At 40.1% G+C, this 26,117-nt stretch overlaps 1 protein-coding gene across 8 annotated transcripts in view; it reads right to left on the reverse strand.

The window, feature by feature from the left end:
* Positions 1-26,117, reverse strand: part of SEMA6A (semaphorin 6A) — a 134,772-nt gene that overhangs the window by 46,579 nt on the left and 62,076 nt on the right. For 5 of the 8 annotated variants that reach the window (XM_038123859.1, XM_038123857.1, XM_038123853.1 and 2 more), the window contains exons 7-18: positions 23,776-23,866; positions 19,818-19,937; positions 18,680-18,768; positions 17,558-17,775; positions 13,958-14,089; positions 10,510-10,665; positions 8,907-9,083; positions 8,050-8,190; positions 7,881-7,961; positions 5,898-5,956; positions 4,111-4,131; positions 3,928-3,978 (exon numbers count right to left, since the gene is read on the reverse strand). In XM_038123859.1, the coding sequence (XP_037979787.1) occupies positions 3,928-3,978; positions 4,111-4,131; positions 5,898-5,956; positions 7,881-7,961; positions 8,050-8,190; positions 8,907-9,083; positions 10,510-10,665; positions 13,958-14,089; positions 17,558-17,775; positions 18,680-18,768; positions 19,818-19,937; positions 23,776-23,866 (1,336 nt within the window). The remainder of the gene's footprint in view (positions 1-3,927; positions 3,979-4,110; positions 4,132-5,897; positions 5,957-7,880; positions 7,962-8,049; positions 8,191-8,906; positions 9,084-10,509; positions 10,666-13,957; positions 14,090-17,557; positions 17,776-18,679; positions 18,769-19,817; positions 19,938-23,775; positions 23,867-26,117) is intronic. The other 3 variants (XM_038123860.1, XM_038123858.1, XM_038123856.1) reach the window with 1 other exon arrangement.

Raw genomic sequence — 26,117 nt, forward strand, 5'->3', positions numbered from 1 at the left:
ACTTTTAAATGTGCTTGAGAGTTCTAGGGAAAAGCTGTAAGTATAGTTAAAGAAAAACATTTCATAATACAGAAATCTAGAGGAAGTATATGCTTAAGGGACACATTTTTCAGGAGGAAAAACAAAATTTCTTGAACCATATGCTGCCAATACACAGACGACTTTGTGGTAATGGAAAGCTAAGGCTTAGTGAAGCTATTAATGTGTACCAGATGGTCACTAGGTTGAGAGGGGTCCCACACAAATACAAGGAGTCAGTATATTTATTCTCTCTGTTACTAATGTATTAGTCTAGTACACACTGAGAAGCAAACTTACACAGCTAATTGAGACAAACTTTCTTCCACTGGATTTTGAGGATGCAAGGCAGGAGCAGATTAAACCTTAATAGCCTGTCCCAGTTGTGTTAGAGCTGTATTTGCAAACATTTACTACAGTGATACTGCTCCTGTAAGCAGTATAACAGTGTCCTCTAAGTGCCTGAATAGCCAGTCCCACTGGGTGAATTTCACCTCTGAGCAGAGTAGCACCACAAATGTATGACCTATTTAAGTTTTTCTCATAAAGAGAGAAAAGACTGAAGTGGCAGGCAACCCAGTTCTGGTTATCTCACCCACAGCCATTATCAAGCCTTTACAATGCACTATATAGCTCTTAACATGTAGTGGGCCTTTTTTCCCCATTACACCATTTTTTACCACTCTAACTTGCAAATAAAATTTGTTGAAATTTAATGAGGTTTTAGCACATCTGAGATGTGGCCAGTACCTCTGTGTTAATAATGGTTAATACAAAAACATCTGAAAAAACAATTCTGCCTTTGCTTTAAAACAAAGCATCTCAATAACTATACATATAGTGCTTTTCAAATGCCTTTGTTTAAAGAAAACATGTAAAAATCAAAAAGACGCACTTTAAAAAAATCTGGTTTAGGTGCTTCCATTATTTGGAAAAACTTTTCATTTGGAGTGCTGTAATCAAGTAACAGAGGCAGAGTAAAAGCACTTAGTGCCTATGAGCACAGATAATGATTCAGAAAGGCTGCACTTCTGAAACTATAGCTTGTTCTGAAGTGCACTTGTAAAATGCAAAGAGGTTTTTTTTTCAGGTTTAAAACAAAGACAGAGATTCAATACTATCAGTATTTGATAGTTGGTCTAATATGCACAAGTCATTAGAATCTCAGAGGTTAAGATATCTGCACGCTATCCTATTAACAGCTATAGCAGTCTAATTAGACAATTAGAGGAAAAGTTAAATCAATACTATAGAGGGAGAAAGGACTATGGCTAGGGGGTAATATAAGGGCCCAATTCACTAAGAATTGATGTTTCCAAAGGTATTTGAAGCTGCTTAGACTTTTGCAGAGTGATCTAGCTTAATCTCCTTGTTTAAATATGTGGCTCCTGCATAATTTCTCTCTGAATTTCTGCATCCAGACCTTCAGTGCTATCCTCTCCTTGGGTATCAATTGAGTCACCTGTGTGGACTTTGCACTTTACTTGTTTGCAACTGATCATGTGAGACTGCCTTAGGAAGAGAGCCCATGTGCCAAAATCAGGAGGAGGCTGGTGCCAAGAATGCAAAGATTAAGGGCTTGGTTCTCCTTTCATTCACACTTCTACAGATTGGCAGTAAGTCTGTTGAAGGAGGATGATTTATAGTGGCATAAGTGAAGTGAATCAGGCCTTATGACTTCTTTTGGAGCTTCAGATGACTTTGGGTATATTTAGTCCACTGAGCATTCACTCAATTTGCACTCTGGTACTGGTGTTCTGAGGTTTAATCTACTGTGACATACCATTTACCTTTGCAATAAACTGTACTCAGTAACATCAAAACAGATAATAATAGATAATTATTTAGATATTATCTAAATAATAAATAATAATTTTTTTTTGTGTTTTCCAAGATGCAAAATTACTCAGACCTGTCTCTACAGTTGGCAAACATGTTTACCGAGACTGATTTACTACCTAATCCTAGAATTTTTGCACCCTGATGTGGAAGATCAATAGAGAGTCACTAGTGGTAGGTGAAAAGAAAGCCCAACTGCAAAAATATCAGAATAAGTATTTTAACTAAACCAATAAAAGGGGGAGCTAGCTTGCATAGAAACCATGTTATCAGGATGTACCTGAGAGGGGTCAATGAAATAAACCATAAAAGGCACGACATGAATGAGAACCCATGCTAATGCTGGGTCAGCATTTCTTCATTGCACCTGTCTGTAAAAGCTGGGCTCGTTTATGGAGTCTCTTTTTGAGCTTGATATGACTGGACGGTAAAATGTACTCTCTTTTGTTAACTGTACTCTCTTGGACTACAGCTTTTTTTATTCGGCTGCTCACTTGAAACACTTTTCTTCTTTCTTGGTCAGATTCAAATACAAGTTTTTACTAAAATACCTACTAATACTCTAGCTAGCAGGATCCAGAACCACAGTTCCACAGCTATAACTCTGCAGACTATGGAACTCACACACAAGCAGGATGTCTAGAAAATTTCTGGTACATCAGCACTATACCCAAAGCCACTCTCTTTATCTTCACATTCAGCAGTAAGGATTTTATTATTACTCTTCTTTAATTACTGCTCTGTGCATTAGAAATATTGCAATTTCACAATGAAAGAAAGTATAAACCGTCTATGCAGATGAAACTGTGAGTCTTCCATATATCAGAAAGTCTCAGCTTGCCTTTGATTTTGCATATTCCCCTCACTGGTTTTCATTACCATACTTTCAAATAAGTTTCACCTGCGCATTTTTCATTTCCTGGTAATAAACAGTAGGAGGAATTTGATTTTATTTTTACAAATGTTGAACAGCATTACTGTGCCTCCAGTTATTTATATTCTGCTGTACTGAGCTGTCATTGGTACAGTTTCATACTTACATACTCTGCAGGCATGAGATGAAAGGATCAATTAAAAGTTCATCACAACTTCACACTAACCTACCTCTTGCTGTGTTCAGCCAAATCTATGGTGAATTTGATCTAGCCCTAATGAACTGCTAGTCTTGTACAGCCTGACAGCTACTGCACAAGGAAGCTCCCACTTCTCATGCAATTTTGCCATTGACTTCACTGGCAGCTCTCAGCTTGTGAGTACTTGTCTTTGTTCAGGATGTCAGTAAGAAAAGCTATTGCAATATATGTCTAGGTTTGAATTTAAAGTGATTATTTATTCTGCAGTGACTCCTCATGAAGACATTTATTCTTCATTCCAAGAAACAGCAGAATCTACTTCCAAAGATGCAGAACAAAGTGGTAGAAAGCACTATAAGAACAGACTAACAGCTGCCTCACGGGAACCTGCTACTCTAGGCTTGCAGAAAGATGTTCAGGTCATTTAATTTGTTATGTAAATTTGAATGGACAACATAAATGACTCACCCTAGAAAAGACAAGAACCTTCAGGAACTGAGGCATAATCCAGTCTCAAACCACATAGGGAAAAGGCTATTTTTCCTTATGAGAGAGATCTTTCTGTAACCCAGGGATAGTTCTGCTTTCCCTAAGGTATCTCTGACTGGCTGCTGTAGCAGTAATGACACCAGCCTGGACAGATCATAAGTGGGATGTGAGCTACTATCTTGTTTGTCCTGGTGAACAGATAAGATGCACCACTGTACCCAAGTGTTCCTTTGAGTGTCCAGATGAAGCATACTCTTAATCATGTCTGCTGGCATGCCATTAAAATAGGCCTTATCTGACTTTAATTCAATGGAGACAGTTTTGAGGAAAGACAAGAAAAGAGGGATTGAAAACCAAGAGGTATGACTTAATCCTAGTTGTGATTAGTGAATCGGGCCCTCAAAACCAAGACAAAACAAGTAAAATGTGGTAACAACTATTTGAGTACAGATACTACTAACTAACACAAGGATTTGGGGAGAATTTTTAAAAACACTCATAAACTGACCATACACTGTGTAGTAAGACATTTTTTGATCAGGTGGAGCAGTTGAAATGTCTATGAACAAAATAAATTGGGAAGAAACATTAAATATAACAAAAGTATGAAAATATTTTAAAGTTTAGTAAGAAGTGATTCCTCCAAAATGGATTTGCTGTCAATAAATATTGAAACTAAGAACTTCCTTACCATTCAGGGCTACGAAGGAATCTGAAAGACAAATAACAGGGGAAAAATCATTATTTGTATCTTATTTTTTCTTTTAAGTAGTTTGCTAATAAGCTTTAATGTTTCAGCTGATTTTTACAAGCATATGATTTGTATACTAAGGACCCAGGCAAAACTAATATTCAGACATACCCAGAAACAATGTCTGGCTTTGAAAGTGCTCACAACTAGCTCTGTACAGGACCCACTGAAGGAGGGAAGGCCAGTGTCTCCCCTGCTTTCCTTGTAAATCCTAGTCTAAGGCAAGGCATTGCAAGGGATGCAGCCAGCAATGTGCGTCAATGAGGACAAAACTCAGGTGACCCAAGATGACATGAAGTAATAAAATCAGCTGTGTTAGCAGGGAATGAAATCTACCCCTGTGCAGTGTCAAGGTTCAATGCACCATTCAGGGCTAAAGAGGGATTTAAGCAGGGTATGGGCTTTGTTGCTCTCTGCACAGAAGCAGATCTCTCTCCATGAGCACAATGTGCTGTTCCTGAATAATTTCCTACCCTCCTTTTCTGTGTAACTGATATCAGGTACAGTCCACTCCTGCCTAACCTATTTGCCCAAGGAGACCAGAACTGGCTGAATAGGGCAAAGATACACCAGCTGGGAACCAGCCTGATTTTAGTGCTAACCCATTTTCCAGGAGAACAGAGAGGAGGCCTATCTGTACACCTCCTTCAAAAATCTTTGCAATGGTCTATATTACCCTATCTTAGGACAGAGACTGAAATCCTTGTACTCCTCCAAGCACAGTGATGAGAGTAATTAATGCCTCTTGAATAAGGATGCACAAGGCATGAGAAGGTTCTGGCTTTCTCCAGAGCGTCTGGCCCACACCATGTCCCATGGCACAGTCTTGCCCTCTATTATTTTTATTTGTGTTGCAGAAGTAATGACTCTCTCACTGTACGTTGATTCCTCAGCTTCATCTGTTTTATTGCATCAGTGCAAATTACACTGAAAAGAATGAGAATCTTGATTTCATGAGGTTTATAAATAGTATTTGGAGCTCAGAATCAAACCAACCTTGGTGAGAACATTTGGAACAAGAGCTGTCCTGAACACAGATGTTGGTATTCCTGAAGGCTCAGAAATCAGCAAAGTTTCTTTGCATGCAGTGGAAGCTATGCACTTTTAAGCATTTCAGAACAAACCAGTAAATGTTTAAAGACTGTGTTTAGTCTTCCAGCTCACACTGTCAGTACTTAAGGTTTACCCTTAAAATTTCTTAGGCAGTGCCAATAGTACCTGACACTTAATACCTTCAGGTTGTCCAGACTGTATGTAAAATTCCCTAAGATTCACAAACTAAGCACTTGTCATTTCTTGATGTGGATCCAAAGCTGAAGATATACTTCTCTGTCTCACTGTGCTGCATGGGAATGCAGTCCAAGTCATAGACTACACCAAGAAACCAAGCCACTTCTGTACATTTACATTAACAACCCAACCACCAGGGCTAATAAAGACAGTGAACCCAATTCATTATGCCATTGCTGTAATCAATATCCTCTAGAGCTGAGCTTTTCTTGTTATGCAACCACTCTGAAGTCCAGTGTTTGTATAAATCACATGAACTGAGCTATTTTCCTCAAACACATTTAAACAACAGTTCTTCTGAACCTGCACCATTAGCTCCATGCTGTCCCTGTTGTGGCTTTTGTTGCTACAAAAGAATGCCTGACAGGTAATGGTGATTTGAGCCATTCAGAAGGATACTGTGACACATGGTAAATAGAGGTAAAAGCTTTGCTTACTTTGGCAGTCACCCAGGCCATCTGTATTGCCACGTTCTATGTCCTGTTCAAATGCCAGTCTAAATAATAGAAGGAAACAAAACAGTATGAATAACAACAGTCATAGGCATAACCAGAAAGAAATTATCACATGTTCAACTGAAATAAATCCCTGCCGTGAAACTGGCTATTTCTTTGGAAATTCCACACAAAGGCTGAAAAACCGCAACATACACATTTGAGCTATTCATCATTGCTTAATGATTCTTGTCTTCTGATGATAATTTCCCTTTATATTATTACATTTTAAAAATCCACAGCATGCCTCATTACCAAGGGAAGAAAAGAGTTGCATTTTTGAAACTGTTAAATATAGGATGTTATCAGCCCACCTGTAACCCTACCTTAACCTGTGCACAGAGTAGATCAGGTGCACTGGCACTTTCATGTGAGAAGGAAGCTACATTGGGCAGGTAGTGTGCTTGAGGAAGAAGCCTGAATTTCAACAATCACTTAGGTACAGCACCAGATGAGGCTCAAGGCATAAGGTCCATCCCACATGAGGTATTCCTTTTGTTTGTCAGGGGCTCTACCGACAGCCAGCCACATGCTTTTCTAGCTGACGTGCTCAGTTTATGCTCCCAAGCTATCTCTGTGATTTTGGATAACTATCAAAGCTGTTCTTCCAACTTCCTGTGTGGTCAAAGGTGAATGACAAGAACCTTGCAAAACTTCCAAATACAAGCCCTTGCCTATATTAGGATCCTGCCCTTGAGGCATAATTACCCTTGCAGACAACTAATTCTAGCTCTGTGTTCTTAAAACACCTGCTCTACACTGTCATGTACTCCTGCAGGATGACTAACATCTCTGCCTCCTGTTGGCTAGCTTAGAACTTCACCAGCTACCTTCACAGCTGCTCTGGACCCCCTTCCTTAAGCACTGGACAGAACATGGGCTGCCTTGCTCCCTTTTGAACTTCATCACTGCAAGCTGCACAGCCTCTGTCTCGATGGATCTATTGATGAAAGTGGGAGCTGCTTTAAAAAGTGAGGTACAGAAGTCCCCTACAATTTGCTATGCAAGCTGAGGAAGCCTCAAGCACTTTTTGGAGTGATGAAAAACCTGATATGGACACAGGTGCATTTTAGTATTATCCTACCAAAAGTCAAATCAGAAACAGCCCACATTTTTGTAGTCAAGCATATATGGACATACACAGCTATAGCATCCTCACCAGATGGTGGAAATCAGCAAGTTAAGAACAAGACGGAAGCACAAGGATTGTAATTTGTCCATTATATAGTGAGGACCTGTAGAGAAGCAGGGTTAAGTGGTGTTAGATGTAGGGCTGTCAAGGCTCTGTGATGCCTGTGCTACACTTCCACTACTACCATGAGGGAGTATAGCTGACAGCTCAGAGTGGGCAGTCATGTGGCGTGTCAGAAGTGGCCATGAAATGTGAGCTCTGAAGTGGGTTTGCTCCCTGTAACCTTCACAGACTTTCATTATCATAAAATAATTAAATTCTACTGTTAAGCAAGGGAAGACCCAACACTTCTCTAAATCTGTTTTAAGCCCTTACTGTGCTCTGTTATTCCTCTTAGTAATGCACAGTAAATTAGAAGGACTGGTTTTGTTTTCAGTGGACAAATTACTTCAGTAATTTAATTTGGATTCTATTGCCTCTTTAATCAGCTGTGATGGCTCCAGTGTAGGCTGGTCCAGACATTTCCATCCAATTCACTCCTTTCAATAATACACGGACCTTAATACAGCACTTTCATTTTTTTCTTCCTCCTCTTTCAGCAATTACCAATCAGCTGACTGTTCACATCAAAAGAATTTGTGAGACATTTTGGAGGTGAATGCAAATAAGATAGAAACAAACACTTCCCACATTTTTCCCTCTCTAAAAGCCTCATGTTTCAAATAGCTTTGCCCAAGACTGCCTGGCACCACCACCAGAGCTTCACGGCCCATCCAGCCAGAGCCTTTACTCACTTGGAGCCAAGGACCAGCTGCGTGCACACCCCGCTCTCCTTCACCCATCCGCAGTACGGGTCCCTGGATGCTATGCAGGCTCTGGGGAGAGAAGAGCACAAGGAGGCATTCAGGAGTGCTCCAGCTTGCCCACTGCCCAGGCCTTTGACAGTCACCACAAAACACATACTTTTTGCATTTGCCGTGACGCTCACAGCGTCCCAGGGGAACCCTGATGACACATGTGGAAAAGGCGACGTACAGGGCGCTGCTGGGCTTGTCAAGCTGCATGGCCATGATCCGCTTGTCCTCCATGCCATCGTAGCTGCACCTGATTTTGATAAAAGTTGGAATGTTGTTACAAGTGGGCTCTACTGGGAAGCCAGGGGAAACCTTAATTGTCCCCCAGGCTGAAAAAATAAAATCACAAAAATCTCCCATCAAAAAATCCATAAGAAAGGTAGAATTTAACAAGTCAAGGAAATAAGAACACAAAATAGCCACTAAAAATACTGACAGACATATAAACAAGTATTAAAAATGCATGGGATAGTTAAGAATTTGGGAGTGACAGCACACCAGACAAGCTTCCAATGGCCCTTCATTTTTGTGTTTATTCTTCTCCAGCACTCAAAGTAGCTGAAATTTCTGCATGATTATGGCTCACTTCAAAGCCCCCTTAGGCATATTTGAGGAAGACTGAAACGTGGAAAATTTCCCTTGGAGAGTAGCTTGCTGCCTGTTGAGTTATTTGAAGAGGAATCAGGGTTTTTTATAGGATTAGAAAATTAATCTTCCTTTCCAGAACTTCACTTTTAATTATCCATCAGCTGCTGCATAGGATGGGCTATTTTCTACACAGACTGAATAAAAAAATCTTATTGCAATGTAGAGATTGATAAGCAGACATCCCCTCCCTAAACAATTTAAAATTACCAAAAAATCTTGGCTTCTCTAACCACTTCCGTTTCCATGGGACAAATTATTCTCTGGGAAATCAGAAGTTCAAAGTCACCCATACATGAGTACAAAGAATCAGATACACACTTTTCAGGATTGTAAACATTGATCTCCTCCAGGAAAAGGCTGTCATTTAGGAAGCCAGTGTTTCCTGTCCGTGCCAAGAACTTCAGGATGATTCCCTTCTCTGACCCCAGGAAAACCACGGTATAGTTCTGATATGGCCCAGCAGCAGAGTCAACAGCAATTTTGGTCAGGCGATATCTAAAACAATAGAGCATTTTCACAGACAAATCACAAACATAATCAAAAAATTGTCATTTATTTAATCACTTTCTTCACGTCAGATAAGTGTATGGTAGATTTCTAGCAATCATAAAACACATTTAAGCACTTTTCCTACCAGATTGTAAATCAATACAGACTACTGTAACAATTTGGCTCTCCGGATGTCGGGGAATTTTCATGTGTTTGCGTACCCACACATTCAATAGCCAGCAGAAGTGTCCAGAAGTTCAGAAGTGTCTAGAAGTTCAGAAAGCTGAAGGGGTGCTAGGAGCCTGAGGGCATTTAGGAATTATCCTTCCAAAAGCCTGGTGATTTCTTCAGACAGGGATAGAGAATCAATACAGTGAATTGTTCTCAAAATTTCAAGCTCTGCCACATTAAAAGCAGCTGAACAAAGTTCAACTTTTTTGTCAGGAAAAGCTGTGTAAGGAAAAGCAGGATTAAGATGCTAAACATCATTTTACCTCACTAAAAATAATCACACGACCACCACCAAGCAAGTTCAGCAGTGAGGTGAAATCAAATCTTGGGATGACACAATTTATTGAAAACAAGTATACTGGTGGTTTGGTATCAGTTGGATGGTACTGCCTATCAAAGGGAAGCACTCTGTGGAGCTTGCTACTCTAGTCTTTGGTTGGAGGCACAGAACCTGACAGAAAAACCAGACATAAGATATGTTACAGAAGCGAAGTCAGATCCTTCCACAGAGCTAAGTGCCCAATGCAATATTCTCCCTTTGTTCAGGGCAAGAGAGGAAAATACAGCAAAAGTTATTCACATTATTCTGTTCACTGCTGCAGGGTAGATAAGTAGTATAATGACCACAGCAGAGAGTGGGAATGTATTTTGATAGGAAGGGGATGGTGTATTTAACACTTGATGGTTTATGATTCTTTGTTCAATCTGTTATTATTTTTTTCTTGTTGCCATAGAAAGGATGCAGATTATGCGATTACTTCTGCCCTGTACACTTCTGCAAACATTAAAGCTTAACAGTACATAACCTGGCAGACATCTACATATCCTGCAAACATATCCTGACAGACATGTTTGTATCCTGTGTACATATTCCTGAGTTGTCTGCTGATCCTTGCCTGAAGTTTTTACTGAGCCGTCTCAAACATGGACCTGTAAGCCAAAAGGCGATTAAACCTTTCCCGCACAGCATTTCCTACAACATCCGGTTTCAGCACAGCACTGTTGGAAAAGACTGAGGTCTTTCCTATCTTGAAAGCTCCTCAGGGAGTTCCGTAGCATCTGCTCAGTTCTGCCACCATCCCTAGCTGGATTCATGCCCAGGACACCGAAGACATGTACAGAGTTGGAGGGTATTTGAAACAAGGCTATTAGCACAACTTGACAGCTACAATGCGGATAGGAGCTCACTTGGTGCACGTACCTGACCATTGTTCTCAGAAACCAGGGCCGGTTGACAATGGAAGGTACAGCCTCGTCCATTAGTGGATGTGTTTTGATGAAGTTCAGAGTATCATCTGGGAACTCATTAGATGTTACATATTTTTCTAATGATGTAGAGCCAGCACAGCAACCAGGCCTATATAAAACAAGACATTAAAGCCAGAAAACTCATTTGACATAGAGGGCAAACTTCCTTTTGTGATGAAGCTCTCACTGAAATATGATGTGCTTTACAGGAGTTTAATTTGGCAAAAGATTGATAAGTATGGTGGACTTGTTCAGCACCTCAAGGGAAGCCTAAAATCCTGCTCTGTCCTCCATTCAAAAGGACTTCATGTGTCACATATGAGCACAAAGTCATTTTTTCATCAGGAGCACTACACACACAGTTTTGTAATTTATCCATTCATATGGAATGTAATCACAGCATGTGTGCATTTGGCTTGATGCTTCCCAATTGCACAGGTGTTTTCTGATCTGTAACTTGCCTAATTGACTGCTCTCTCCTGGAATAAAAGAAGTCCCTATAATACAGTAGGAAGTTATTTTTTTTCACAGGTATAACACAAATGCTACTTTTAGTCACATCTGATAGGAAACAGACTATTGAAGAAGACGAACCGAATAGCATCCATGTAAACATTGGTTTTACCTTTTGTTCAATTTGATGATTTAAGAATGGTAGCTCATTGAGAAATTTCACTGAAAAGTTATCTGCCATTCTTTAGAAACTTAAATGCAAATCTGCTCATGCTGTTTCTAAAATCTAACTGCTCCTAAGACATAGTGCAATCTTCTTGCCTGGACAGGCCATCTCTCAAAGAATCAGCAAAATGTTTTGCTTGTTAATATCGTGTAGGTCATTTTCTTTAATAAAGGCCCATTTGATCCCATTTTCTAGAGCACTGTGATTCTTCAAACCTTTGGGCCAGTATGAGATGGGAAGATGAAAGATGGACCACTCACTCATAAACACATTGCATCATCCAATTTTCATCTACTCTGTTGTAAGTAAAGGCATTGACATCAAGAGTAATGTCAGCTTGAACAAAATACAGGACTGGTCCTATCATCTGTGTTGCTCAGATTTAGATAAATATTCAAATATTAGGTAAATAAATCTTGTGTGGGAAGGTAGCATAGGACTCGAAGGAATTAGCTGTGTCAACAAGTCTGGTCCCACAAGAGCTGAGCAAGGAACATTACATGCAGACCATGCATACTCTTGCCTCCTCATATCCAAAATACTTTAGCTGTCTTGTAATTGCATGTAGAACAAGCAACAGATGGAGAGAAGGAAAAATCAAGGGCATGACTGGTTTCATAGGTCCTTACAAGGGCATTGACCCACGAGACAACATTCCCAGAGAACTCGAGGGAACAGCCTGGCACCTTCTGGCACCATGGTGTCTATGGTTTCTGTGTATCTAATCTAATCTGGAGGCCTATTTACTCCTAAATCCTAATAGCATGATTGGATTAATCCTGTTTTAATCTCAAAACTGGTTTAGTCGAGTCAACATAAATCCCAGCAAACCTGCTGTCTGGCCAAACAAGGAAGTGACACTTCAGAAGAGTTCTAGTAGTTTTCTGAGTAATGTTAGGATCAATAGGGGTAGTAATGTTTCTGCATCATACTAAGAAACTCAGATAAAAATGACCTTATTTCAAAGGTGCCTGTCATGTACTTCAGCATGAGCTAGAAGAAATGATTTTTTTCTGTTAAGCAGATTGATGGCTAAATATTACATGAAGCACCGTTCACAATTTGCTTCACATTATGTCCTTCAGGCTTAGAAAGAGCAATATTATCCCATCTTCATCATAAAAGTTAGCCTGCTATTGGCTCATCCCAAACTCGTAACACAACTTTCTGTTCTTCTTTCCCACTCTCTCCTTCTTCTTCTCCCCTTCTCTGCCAATATATCTCAGTAAGGTCCAAACAAATAACCTTGGAGTCATCATGCAGCCTTGCACCCCCAAGGCAGACCATTGCGTCAACAACTTCTTGCAGTGTTTGAAACACTGCAAAATGAAGGAGAAAATCCTGCAACACTGCTAGAAGCTGCATTACTAAGGCTCAGACTGAAAATAGACACAGAATTTACCAGATTTTCAAGTCACCTCCAAGCTCTTCTCTTGAATGAAAACTTCAGACTACAGACAGCACAGTAATACTACACTTGGCAAATCCAAAACATGATGGATTAGGCAGAAGCTCAGTGTCCAACATGGAGCTTCATAAACTCATAGAATATCATAACCCACAAAGATCACTGAAGTCCAGCTCACACAGTCCAGTGCCCCCACACACGACACCCCAAGAATCACACCATGTGCCCGAGAGTGTTGTCCAAAAGCTTCTTGAGCTCTGTCAGACCGGTGCTGTGACCACTTCCCTGGAGCCCAAGTTCCAGTGCCAAACCACTTCCCTGGGAGAAGAACCTTTTCCTAATGTCCAACCTAAACCTCCCCTGACACAACTTCAGGTCATTCCCATGTGTCCTGTCACTGGTAACCACAGAGAAGATATCAGTGTCTGCCCCTCCTCTTTCCCTCATGAAGAAGTTGTAGACGGTGATAAGGTCTCCCCTCAAGTCTCCTTTTCTTCAAGCAAGCCAAATGGCCTCAGCTACCCCTTACATGGTTTTCTCTCTAAGCCCTTCAACATCTTTGTAGCCCTCCTTTGGATACTCCCAACAGCTTTATATTCTTCTTATACTGAGGTGTTCAACACTGCACTGAGTACTTCAGATATTTTTTTCTTTTGAAATTATTTAAGCTATCACAAGCAATGTAAAACATGCAATGGAGGGGTAAAGCTTAAGTGAGATAAATGAATTTGATTTATCTATATGCATCTCAATATCTCACAGCAAAATGCCATTGGTGTCAATGAGTTAACAAGTGTCTGTCAACAGCAACTTGTTTGAAATGGTACTTGTAAGAAATATGAAGAATGTAGTAGAGGAGATGCATGCAAACATGTGGAAGTGGGGAAAACCATAGGAGGAATGAGGTAAACTGAATCTTCAGTTTGGGAGAATGCTCTTTTTTGGTCTCCATAAATCATCCACTGTGGTGCTTAAACTGCGTGTTAATCATAGAACACAAAATTGCAGAACTGATGCTTTGTAATGAGATTTATCTGTTACTGAACCAATTTGTAATCACTGTGTAACTCACACCACTCTTAAGTGATTATTCTGATCAAGTGGATCTGATGCTGGCCTGATATATGTTACACAAATCTCATTTAAGTGGAAAAATCTCTATTGCATAGTTTAAATCCAAATTCATCTCAACTTCTATTTTATTGTTTCAACATGTATAATTGTATCTGCACCTTACAAGGCTGTTCAAAATATTAAAAACCCTCTGTAGCCTGCATGAAGGAACAGAACAATATCACTATACTGGAAACATACCTGGGCTTGGGCACTCGTTCGTCAGGAACTGGTGTCCATGTGGAGTCTGGAGACTTCTGTTCTTTGAATCTCCCAGTAAATACATTGGCAATGTCAAGCATGTCATAGGCACAGACTGCAGAGCCAGGGATGCTGCAAAGTGACATTTCCCAGAAATTGTTATTCATTCTGTAGTTATGCATAAAACCTTGAGCAAAAAATAAGCTCTATAGAACCCTTCCTTTACTCAATACTGAACTCTGAATCTGGTATTAACAGGAAAAGCCAGCCCCATGGAAAAGCCTGAATACCAATCAGCAGGCAGCTCCTGCCAAGAGAATTTTATTCAAAGCTTCTACAGAAAGAAGTAATTGCAATAATCTTGAAGAAGGGAAAGATTGGTGAAACTTTGGCTATCACTGGCAATGCACAAGGAGTAATGGCCAGTGTCATTCAGAACCGATTACTTGGACATTTAAAGTTTTCTAAGTCATAATATCTCTCAGTATCAATTCTTGTAGTCTCTGCCATGCCTCAAAATGCACATTGCAGGTAATTCAGAAGTTGGTTCTAATCAAAATGGAAGTGTGCTGCAATGTGCCATTTACCTGGCTTTTACATGTAATTTGTTCATGCTCCTACAGTCTGATATCCACAAGGTGTTCCCAATGAAAAGGAGTTAACTATTCTCAGGAGTTTGCTCTACTCAATAAAATGTAAAGAGCTTATAGAAACAAATTTAACATTATTTTAAGAGCATAACATTGCAAATTTCAGCCTTTTGGATCCTTGAATGCAACTGCACAACAGCATGTCCACACATAGTTAATTTCTTACCTTCATACTTTCTGAAAGGCGTACGGGTTTAGCATGATCACTCACTTGGAAGAATGAAATATTCATTTATCTCCTATTTTTTTATTTTGTACATGAACTACTGTATTTGTGTCTGACTCCTACCACTTGATTTTATTGGGTAAATAGCATGAACCCAGTTGGCTGAGGCTTTCAATCCTGTTCTTAGCTAGTAGGTTATTATACATCAAAGAAAAAAAATGTAGGAACGATAATACTGTTACAGAGGATTAAGCTAAACTCGTAAAAGTATAAAAATTGACAGAAAAACAACCATTTGAATAGTAAACAATTTCAAAATGCTTTTTACTGAAGAAAAACAACAAGTTGAGAGACAGTACAGTAGTTTATTTTGATCTGCACAGATTTATCTTTCTACAGAGAAGGAAACTTCAAAGCTCAATATTAATGAGATTCTGCACACCAGGAGTTTTAAATGGAGGCAGCCATGTTGATGTAAGAGATGGTCAAGGGTGTATTTGGCCAAGCAGAGGACCTCATCCTAAAAGATAGCTCAAGATTCACTCCAGCTAGAATATTTTAAACATTGCTGAATTAAGTCCTAAAGACAAAAAACCAACCATAAAATCTTGAGGTGTGTTACACACAACTACAAGTGCCCAATACACAACTACACATGGATGGAAGCATTGCTGTGCTCAAAGGACTGCAACACCTTTTACTCGTGAGGGTGGCAGATTACAGGTCTGTAGTATGATGCAGTGGGAAGGATGGAGCACTGTGGGTCACAGCCAAGGGAGTCCAGGCCACCTCTAAACTACTGGACTACAACTTAACACTAGCTTCTACCTGAGTGACCTCTGATTAGACTGAGGAATCTCTTCTACTTCAGTCAAGAAGGAAACTTTGTTCTAGAGACCAAAGGTATTTGTTTCAACCTTTCTTTAGTGGAGGAGGAATGAGAGATGCATTTATGCCAGAAGTAGGTTTCATAGAACTACAGAATCACAGAATATCTTGAACTGGAAGTGACTCACAAGGATCATTGAAGTTCAATCCTCCTGCACAGGACATCCCAAGAATCACACCATGTGCCTGAGAGCATTGTCCAGATGGTCCTTGATGTCTGTCAGGCTTGGTAACTTCCCTGGGGAGCCCGCTCCAGTGCCCAACCACCCTCTGGGTGAAGGTGATATTTTTTCTAACATTCAACCTAAACCTCTATGACTCAGCTTCCTCGAATGCTCTTACAGGCCATCAGAGGGCAGAGATTGGTGCTTGCCCCTCCTCTTCACCTCATGAGGAAGCTCTGAACTGCTGTGAGGTCTTCCCTCAGTCTCCTCTCCTCCAGGCTGAACAAGCCAAGTGGCCTCGTTCACTCCTCATATGGCTTCCCCTCAAGTCCTCCTCCACCTTCATTGCTTCCTTCTAATATTGTGGTACCCAAAACTGCCACCAGCACTCGAGGTGAGGTTGCTCCAGTGCAGAGCAGAGTGGGACAATTCCCTCCCTTGCTTGGCTGGAGATGCTGTGCCTGATGCCCCCCAGGACACACTTAGCCCTCCTGGCTTCCAAGTCTGCTAATAAGCTGTGTTCAAGAATATGCACCTTCCTGTCATCTTCCATGTCCGGCAAAACCTGCGGCCTATAAAACAGTATTTTATTTTTTAAACCAAGTGCTTAGATTCTAAAATGCAAGACTTAAGGAAAAGAATTATTCATGATGCACCAAGGAAATACTAGCAGAGTAGGAGTACAATCTCAATTTTGAGATAATTGCAAGATACAATCTATTTTTTGATGTTTAATCTCTATTTATTCACCTGTTTTTATTAAACCAGATTGCATGAAAAGAGATCACCTTAATTTAAGCTTGTATTCCCTATTGGTGGAATAATTATTCCATTGCAGTTCCTATTGTTTTGATGTCAAAAGCAGTGATTTTACATTACAGGGCCAGGCTTACTCTCATTTGAAGTCAGTTCTGTGAATGACCTTACTGAGGTCAGGCTTTGACAAGGGGTGGCAAGGGTATAGAGAAACTAAATGAATTTCAACAATTAAATTCCTCTTTTAGCCCAAATGTTACTCTGCGAAACTGCGATGTATTTGTTAATTAGAAAGCTACTATTTTTTTAACTTCTTTGGGAGTTCTCAATAATTAGATACAGTTACTGTTCTAATAACTTCCAGAGAAACACGCTAAAATGTGTTACAGTAATAAAATCTCTACAGATAAATTGATGGTTTTGGATAACCACGCAAACAATGAAATAGGTGTTCTGGGGACCCTTCTTCCCAGCTAGCAAGACCTTGATTCTCCCAGGAGAGTCATAGGGCAGCAGGGCCAACGCAGGGTCAAAGATCATTGCAAGAGTCACCAGGGATGCATAAAACAAAAAGAAGGAGATAACATGGTTCTTGGAGGTTTAGCTACAGACAGGACAGACAGTGCTTTCTTTGTGAGAAAAAAAATACTGTATTGTCTCTTTGGAATAATATTCTGCAAGTTACACATTGCAACACTTCTTGGTGGCAGGTGTGAACTATTCCTTTGTAAAGAAAAGTATGTCCGAGGAATGCGTCCGGATAGTAAATTGCTGAAAACCACCCTAAGTTATCAGGTATGAAGTAAGCAATGCCAGGGTGCCTTAAAATTGAACACAAATTATCGGTAAGTGCAGGATACATAATAATTATGTTGTACCAGCAATCACTTCTTATGCTTGCATAAAGTAAAAAGGAACTGCAGTGAAAAGCAAAACATAAAGGAAGTAGAAGGTAAAAGATTATTGTGGCTATTACCTATTATATGGAGTGGAGAATGTTGCTAAAACAACATCCCGGCCATTGAAATGGATAACATCTGTAACTGACTGCAGTATGTTAAAGTAGAAGTGTGAGTCGCCAGGAACTGAGCAGTTCAACCGAGCCTTGAGAAAGGAAGTCCACTGTTTTTCCAGCACTCTCTGAGATCCTCCCATGTCATTTTTGCAAACCTGGGCCACCCTTGGGAAAACTACCTGGAAGGAATAGAGCAAAAATAATGGAGAAAATTAAATGTTTGCTTGCCCTAAAGTCTTCATTGGAGTACTGCTTTTAAAACATTTGGAATAACACAGCAAGGTGCTTAATTTAATACCACTTTTCTAAAATCTGTGACAAATAAGAAACAGAGAAAAATTAAGCTTCGGAACAGTGTGCTATGAAAGATAAGACTGTGGCATTTACTACACAGCCATAAATCCTTCAGGAGATCTGTTCCCAACCCATATAAAACTCGTTTCCATACAGACTGCTTAGCTTTCTATTTCCCCAAACAAAAGCACATTTCATATTCACAGTCCCTGCAACCCACACTGCTGCTCCGATTCTTGTGTTTTCAGCACTTAAAAACTATGCAAATCTTGCTGGGCTTTTATTCCTGATGTCCACCTTTGTGACCTTGGTCAGCTTTTCTAACTGCTTAGTCAGAAAGCTATTGTGAAACTAGCAAAAATGCAGAAAGTGTTTAATTATTCTTTGCAGAATGGCAGAGCACAAAATTCCTACCCGTGTTTACTCAGCATCCTAATTCATATTTCTTACAGAAAAATTTCTTCCTGCTTTGGAATCTGTTTTTAACAATTATCTACTGTGTTGAACTAACTACATTAGCCTTGTGCTATCTATAATTTCAGAAAAGAAACTCTAGCATATACCATCACTGTAAGAAACTACACATTTTCCTTTCAAGACAGAGCAATGTTTCACTCCAGCCAACCTTTTGGCTTGAGCAATAGGAATCTTCTCAAAATGCTGACCTTGTCGTCATGATTTATGGTTCTCATTTCAAGGTCACTTGTAACAGCATTGGTCCAAGAATAGCATAAATTTTCCTCCTCCTCAATCTGACAAAGTCATTCAAGGCAATGTTTTTGCCCTTACCTTTCCCATGCTGTTGTATTCCACTGCTATTTCCCGGAAGAAGAAGTATATGTAATTGCCATAGTCAACTGCCTGAACAAAGTACGGCTCTAGAAAAAAAACAGCAACCCAAGACACCTGATTTAGGCACCACGTACAGAATACAGAATGCAACGAAAAGCCAAACATATTCACACTTAACATCCAGACGTGAAATGTCTGTGCAAACTTGACCAGTTTTCAGAATAAACAAGTCACTGCTGCAGAAGAATCACTGTCTGGGGACAGGAGAGCTGGGAACAAGTCTGTACAATATCATGGCAGGGTAGTTAAGTCTCTGCCACTAATATGTCTGCCCTGCATGGAGTAAGAGGAAAGGTAAACAGGCATTTATAACTGCATGTCTGAGGGGTCCAAGCAGTGCTCTTTATGGCATGCAGGCTGTGAGTTGAGGGAATAACAAACCACGTAACTGTTTCTGCCTACACGTGTCTGTAGCAGCAAGCAAAGTGGGACAGCTAAAGTTGACACCTGGCAAAACATTTCTGCATGCAGAAAAAGACTTGAAACTATGGCTTTGCTCTCTGTTAAAATCACTCCAAATGCTAACAATTCTCAACACCTACATGAAGCTAAACAGCACAATCCTTAACAATGAGGGCATTCAGAGCACAAAAATTGCCTAATTCAATGGCAGCAGTACAATCCTTAAGAATTGTAACAGAAAGGCTTTGTGCAATATTCCCATAATTTTAGTTTCATTAATGAATCTTAGCATTACAGGACAAATCTTCTATACTTCATAAAGCCTTGATTGTTACCTAACAGTGCTGTGGCAGGAATATTTTCAAACACAGCCCAAGCACACAGAGCCCTGCAAGCTCCAGCTTTTCCATCCAACAGACGAAACTGGTGGATTTCAGCTTGCAAAGCTCACTGATATATTCTGATCAACCCAGCTCACAGCTTCTGTCAAATCCAGTAACTTGGGGTCAGGAGAGGAGTGAAAGAGATAAACAGATCAGAGTAAGCAAGAGATGTAATCTACTTCCTTCTTTCTGCCAGAAAGCATTGGTGAAATGAAATGACAAATAGATCTGTCAGAAATCCAAGACTCTCATCAGAGATGCTGCTTTTTTTGCCTTGTTTGTTTATCTACCTTTCAACCACTTGGAGTCATGTTTAACTGTCCGCAGGGTTGGGCTGTCTCCCAGGCTCCGGTATATGACCGCGTCTATCGCAAGGAAGTCGGTCACTGTGGCAGAATACAGCTTTCCCTCTGGGGAGGAAGGAAAGAAGAAACAAGGCAGGAGGACCATTAGAAATAGTACAATTTCTTCTTCTCTCACCAGTCGGATGAGAAGGGGAAACAAAACCATCACAGTCTCCTTAGGAACACCGAAGGAAAGAAAAAATCCAGCTAGGTAAATGGAACTGAGTACTGAATAAGCAACTCACCGCTTTGCAGAATGGTAATTTCAGAGGGATGCTGTGGAAGAAAATAACCTTATGGAATAATTCTTCTTCAGTTTAGCTATGTCATACTGAACTCCCTATCCAGTCACGTGTCACTAGTTCAATGCTCAGAAATTCTGCTTAGGTATGGCAACAAAACAAATATAACAGAACTGCTAGTTTTAACTGGGAGTGCAAACCAGACAGGGCTTGAAGACTGTCAGCTAATTGATGCTTATTGTGGGAACTCAGGACTCTCCTCTGGGTGCCCTGGATGGCCAGAGCCGCTGGCAGGGGGCTCTGAGACCCTGGCATGCAGCCAAAGACACACGTGGGGTTTTGATCTTAGCCCATGGAGCAAATTACCAACTCTGTATGAAGAATTACAAGCCACACACACACAAGTTTAGATAGCATAGTAGAAGTAATCATGAAGTGGAAGGAAGGATTTTTGAGTGCTGTACAGGGGGGTTTTAAGCCTTGTACGCAGGGGTCCAAGTTTTGTACATGGGGGTCAAGAGTTCTAAGATGGAGGGATTTGGGTGTGCTCTGTACTCTTCTTTCTCCTTCCTAACCTCCATGTCTTTGGTGACGTTGGCACTCACAGATTGGTTTAGAGTAGAAAGTCACCATTCAATATAGATAGTAGGTATTGGAGAAAAAGTATAAACATCTAACACATAATGTATGATATAAAAGATGGCACCAGCCCCCTGGGAGGGCAGTGTGCCTTTGTCTGAGCTGCTGAACGGGCCACAGCAGTTCAGGAGAAGAATCTTTTAGATAACCAACAATAAACTACCTTGAGAACAGACAACAGAAGACTACTGAGTCTTTCTTCGAAGGCACGGGTTGGAGGAGGGACTTTTCCATCTTTTGGGGTCACCTCAATCCGGGGGTGAAACCCCACATCTTATGAAAATTTCTACCCTTGAGAGCACTTCTGCTCTGCCGAAGATCATTAACAAAAAATTAAATAATATGCTGGGAGCCCTGCTGAAACAGGAATGAAAAAAGATGGAGGAGGATTGCCCATCAATATTTCTTTTCTAGCATGCATTTTAGGCATTTCCCATATGAATTATGCATTCCTCTCTCTCAAAGAATGGAGGACAAGTGATAAGAAAGGGCCTACAAAATGGCACCCCAAGGACAACCAAAACATACAAAACTATAAGGACATAAAACCACAAGGTTCAGCAACATTTTAAAATTTTATTTATTATCTACATTGTTTGCAGGTCATGGTAACTGCACAGGACTGTTTTCATGTGTGAGATAGATCTTGGAAAATGATGTCTGCTGGAAGCACAAGTGGTCCAGCATGAGCACACAAAATTGTTTCTCTATTGTGTCTGCATAAAAATCAGAATTACCTACATCTTGTTTGACAGAGATTATATTGGTGCCTTGAAGGTACCAGCACTGAGGACATTCCCAGGACAAAGCAGAGAGGCTTCTATTGGTCAAGCTCTCCTCATGATACTTTCAGACTTAGTTTGAGACTTAAACGGAATCTCATTGATGCATACAACTATCTCAAGGGCCGTTGCCAGGAGGAGATTGCTAGAGTCTATTCAGTGGTGTCCTGCTCCGGGACGAAGAGCAGTGGCCATAAAGTAAAGCTCAAGAGCTTTCCTCAGCATGAGAAGAGCTTTACATTGAAGATGGTAGAGTACTGTAACAGCCTTCCCCTGGAGGTCTCCCTCTCCGGAGGCATTCAGACACCATCTGGGCACATTCCTGTGTCCTTGCTGTAGGTGACCCTGCCTTGGCAGGGCGGGTTGGGCTGGATGATTTCCAGAGCTCCCTTCCAACCCTAGAAACTCTGTGAATCTGTGAATTTCAGCTCCAAATTTAAAATTTGGACTGTTTTTTATTAGCAGTACTGTATGCTTTTTTCTGACTCATGCAATTCTTGTCCTTATTTGGCTACTTAAGAATGATCATTTTTTCTTAGCAAAACAGAAAAAATAATTACTGCATGTGCCCTCCTCCCCAATTTAAAATAGAATAAAAATCTCAATTGTTTAGATATGAATGTCTGAACTCATGTTTATACAACCACACTCTTATTTTCTTTCCTGCCAAGTTACGGTGACCAGCTACAATTCACACATATCAGCTGTAATAGCTACAGTCTGCAAGAAGAACCATACTCATGTAAGTGCATCCAACAAACTCAGATGACTTGGATTAGTGCCCTAAACTGTTCTGAAACTGCTTTTCATTGCACTCTGAAAAGTTAGCATGGGTATCAATATGTAAGACACATATAACAGTGATTTTCTGAAGCTAGCAGATTTACGAGGCATATTCTACAAATCTTTATTTGAACTGTATCAAATTTATTCTGAATCACCATGAAGGAGTATGATCATTTCTATAAATATTCTTTTTATTTCAAATGATTCAAGAATTTCTTCAGCGACAAATTTGGAGTCATCTTTCTGAACTTCAGCTGCATTCAAAGTGATTTTTTACTGGTCATAAACTCTTTCTTGACCAATACACTGAGAAAGACCCTTCTGAAAGGTCATTCAGGTGGCACGAAGGATAGAGAGTCTGAGATACATGGGAAAAAATATTTCTTTGAAGGAATTTCTCTATTTCCATGCTTTATTAATTACTTGCTACAGTTAGAGAATTTATATGGTATATTCCTGCCCATGAAATCATCTCTCCTTTGTGAAGCAGATGATGATACCTCAAACAAGATAGTGCTTAATAGAGCCCTTTGGCTATAGACTTTTTTTTTAGAATGGCTGAAATACTTGCACATTCTTAAATCTTCAGAGGAATAGCTTAGTTATTTCCATGTGAGCACCCAGGCTCTGTTTTATAGCATCACACCTGTTGAAGAGGCCTCACATTATCATGGAGGATGTTTTTACTATTTTCACCACCTATCTAACAGCCAGGTCTAAGATAAGATCAGCAGGGTTCACACTATGAGAAGTTCAATAAAGAAATAATTTAATCAGGAAGTCCTGATGAGATATACAAAAATACCATACTATCAACAGCCAAAATGAACCCTGTTTATAAGATCTCACTTTTTCTAACTATCGCAGTAGAAATCAGAATTAACACTATTCTGCTGCATGCAGCATAAATCACCACTAGCCAATACACTTCTCTCTTTTTGTTTACAGCAGCTGGTAAGACCATAGTAAGATGTTTTCAGCTTACAAAAAAAAAAAAATCACCTTTCCTTTCCTTCTAGATCTAGAAAAGGGCATGCCACAGCATTTTCTGTAACTTCCTTTTATTATGAATGTTAGCTTAGGCTTAGAGTTGTTAATGAGCATATCCTGCTTAATCCTAATTAAAGCTTACACAAGCCTTGACTTCCTTTGACGTTCACAGAACCTGAATGCAGCCAAAAATGGTGCCTCACACTGGCCATATTATCAAGAATACAATGCAATTTTGATCCAGGAAATGGAGGCTTTATGCAATGTTGATGACAGTGAAGTTAATTTCAGAGAAGAGAAGGTTTTTTTTGCTAGGGATTTCCTTATGCCCCCTCTTTTTAGTCATTGTTTACTCCCTTTGACATCATTTAGATTTAGGCATTCTGGGCTCAAGCAAGAGGCACAGTGTTACACCAAGCCTGGGCTGCAGGACAGAAAGTAAAAAGTTTATCTCTGTCATTTTACCTGCAAACAACGCAACATTGGCATGCTTTGCATCATAGGGGCACCTGGCCATTCCACTGAATTCCTCTTCCAGATAGTCCAAGGTATCCATCTGAAAAATCAAAGGGAGCTCCTCAGATAGAGAAACAAAGAAACAAAACTTCTTACCCAGGATGAAGTTAATGACAGAGTTTTTCCTTTTCTGGGCACAGGAGAAAGCCATTTCTCTAACTCTACACCTGACTGTGAAGTAAAAACTTGACAAAAATAATGGCATTAAATAAAATAAGCCTGAAAAAAAGTATGTTCAGTAAGTCAGGCATTCTTTTGGAGCTAATAATTCTCACCCTGACACATTTTACTCAAGTCTTCAGTCTATATTTTATCTGCATACAAGTTTCGTTTTGAACTGTAGCAGGCTATGTGGTCTGTGGTTCCGGCAAGGCTCCAAAATTTATCTTCACCAGTGACCCAACAGAAGCGCTCTTATACACAGAAAAGACTGCAAACCACAGCATTCAGAAGAAACAACACTACGACAATTATCTCTGTGTGCATTTTTCTCTCCCAAGTCCAGAGAACCTTCTGTTTTAGTCTCAACAGTGGTGCTCTCTTCCTTGATTTGCATATTCAGAAAGATGCTCTTTAAGTTTTACTATACCAGTTGAGTCTGTGTCACAGAGAATCCTCTTACCATAAGGCAAGAATTAATCTGGGCAGGAAGTGTAAATTCTGAGGCTTATATGAAACTCCTGGGAAATAAATTCACCCTGAGCACTGATAACAACATGAATATACAGATTGACTTTACAAGAAGTTCAAGAAGGTTTGGTGAGCTAAGGGAGAATTGTGCACCTATTACCTCTGTAAGATGCTTATACTACAGTATTTTGGGAATAAGAACCTTTGTAGCATATTCAGGCAACTTGTCCAGCTCATACTCTATAGATCACATACAGTAAAGATTCACAGAGCACGACAAATAACCCATACAGCACCATCCACTTAAATAAACTTATAATTTGTATGTTACAGCGTCCAAGTCCTTCAGTGGATGATTTGTGATCTTTTGTTTTTTTGTCATGTATCCTTCCTGTCAAAATCCACTCTGAGGGGAGTCAGTTGTGTTTACTCAAAGGCTGAAAAGCATTTCACATGGTAGTGAGAGGAAATGAGTTAGAGTCCTGAGTAACTTTTCCTGCACCAAGCACCACACCCTAGGCTCATCCTCACAACCACTGGCACGTTTGAGGGACAGCCCTGCTTTCTGTTAGGCACATGTTTAGTTCTCTCTCTCTGTATAATGAAGGAATACTTGGAGGAAAAACCAGGGCAGGTGTTGCAGAGACCTTCTGAAGACTGCTAGAGGGATCACTATCCAGCCCTGCATCACAGGGGATGAAAACCTTGGAGTAAGGGTGAGGAGGCCATTTATATGCCTCACATCAGGATGCCAAAGAAATCTATAATTGTATCTAAAAGACAACTTCCACACAAAGATACGGGCTGAGATTTGTTAGCCTCATTAATGGAATTCAGAGATTAAAAATTTAAAATTACAAACTGTAGTAGAAGAATAAATACAGCCCAGTGATCAAGAAGCTTCATTGCATACTAGGAGCAGGCAAGGAAAGAGAGAATAAGAGTAACAGCTGTTAACAGAGTAGCTAACTGTTACCATGACACAGGCTTCCATTCTAACTCAAATTTGCTTCTTCCTCCACAGACTGGAAGAAAATACTAGCCTGCACTTCTCTCCTATGTTTTCTGAACTGTAGCCATTATAGTGGCTAAATGAGGTAAAGCATCACTGCACAAAAATCAAGGAAGACCACCAGTCACAGTGAATACCATTAGAGAAGTAGTTTTCCTGGCTCTTAACATCTTTATTCAGCTTTTTTACAATAACTCTGAACCCAAAACGTGAATGACAGTTGTGATTTTGTCAGGAGCACCATTAGTAAAACTGAATTTTATTTTTCCAGAAAAAAAGATGAGAAATTACCTGTGGGACATAACAGTGCCTAGAAAAGCAGAGTCTGGATGTCGAATGCCTAAATAAATTAATTTCAAAGCTACTCCAGAGACAACCACTGTTGGGAGTTATATCAGAATATAATGGTGAAAGCGTAAGAAAATGGGAAATACTTCAATAAGTGGGTCCTATTGGAATGAAGACTGCTGAGATACACTATGCCAAAGGAATAAATTGGCTTCCGGGCATTGATGTCAAGTATGCAGGGACCAGCAGAGTTTCTATACTGCTCTAGATAATGTTTTGGCTTTGCAGATCCCCAGCAAGTGAGGAATACTTCTCTGTCTTGCAGTACTGTTCCATGCAGAGATTTGCTGTTCCATAGCAC

The sequence above is a fragment of the Motacilla alba genome, chromosome Z, assembly GCF_015832195.1.
Source record: "Motacilla alba alba isolate MOTALB_02 chromosome Z, Motacilla_alba_V1.0_pri, whole genome shotgun sequence".
NCBI classification, from domain to species: domain Eukaryota; kingdom Metazoa; phylum Chordata; class Aves; order Passeriformes; family Motacillidae; genus Motacilla; species Motacilla alba.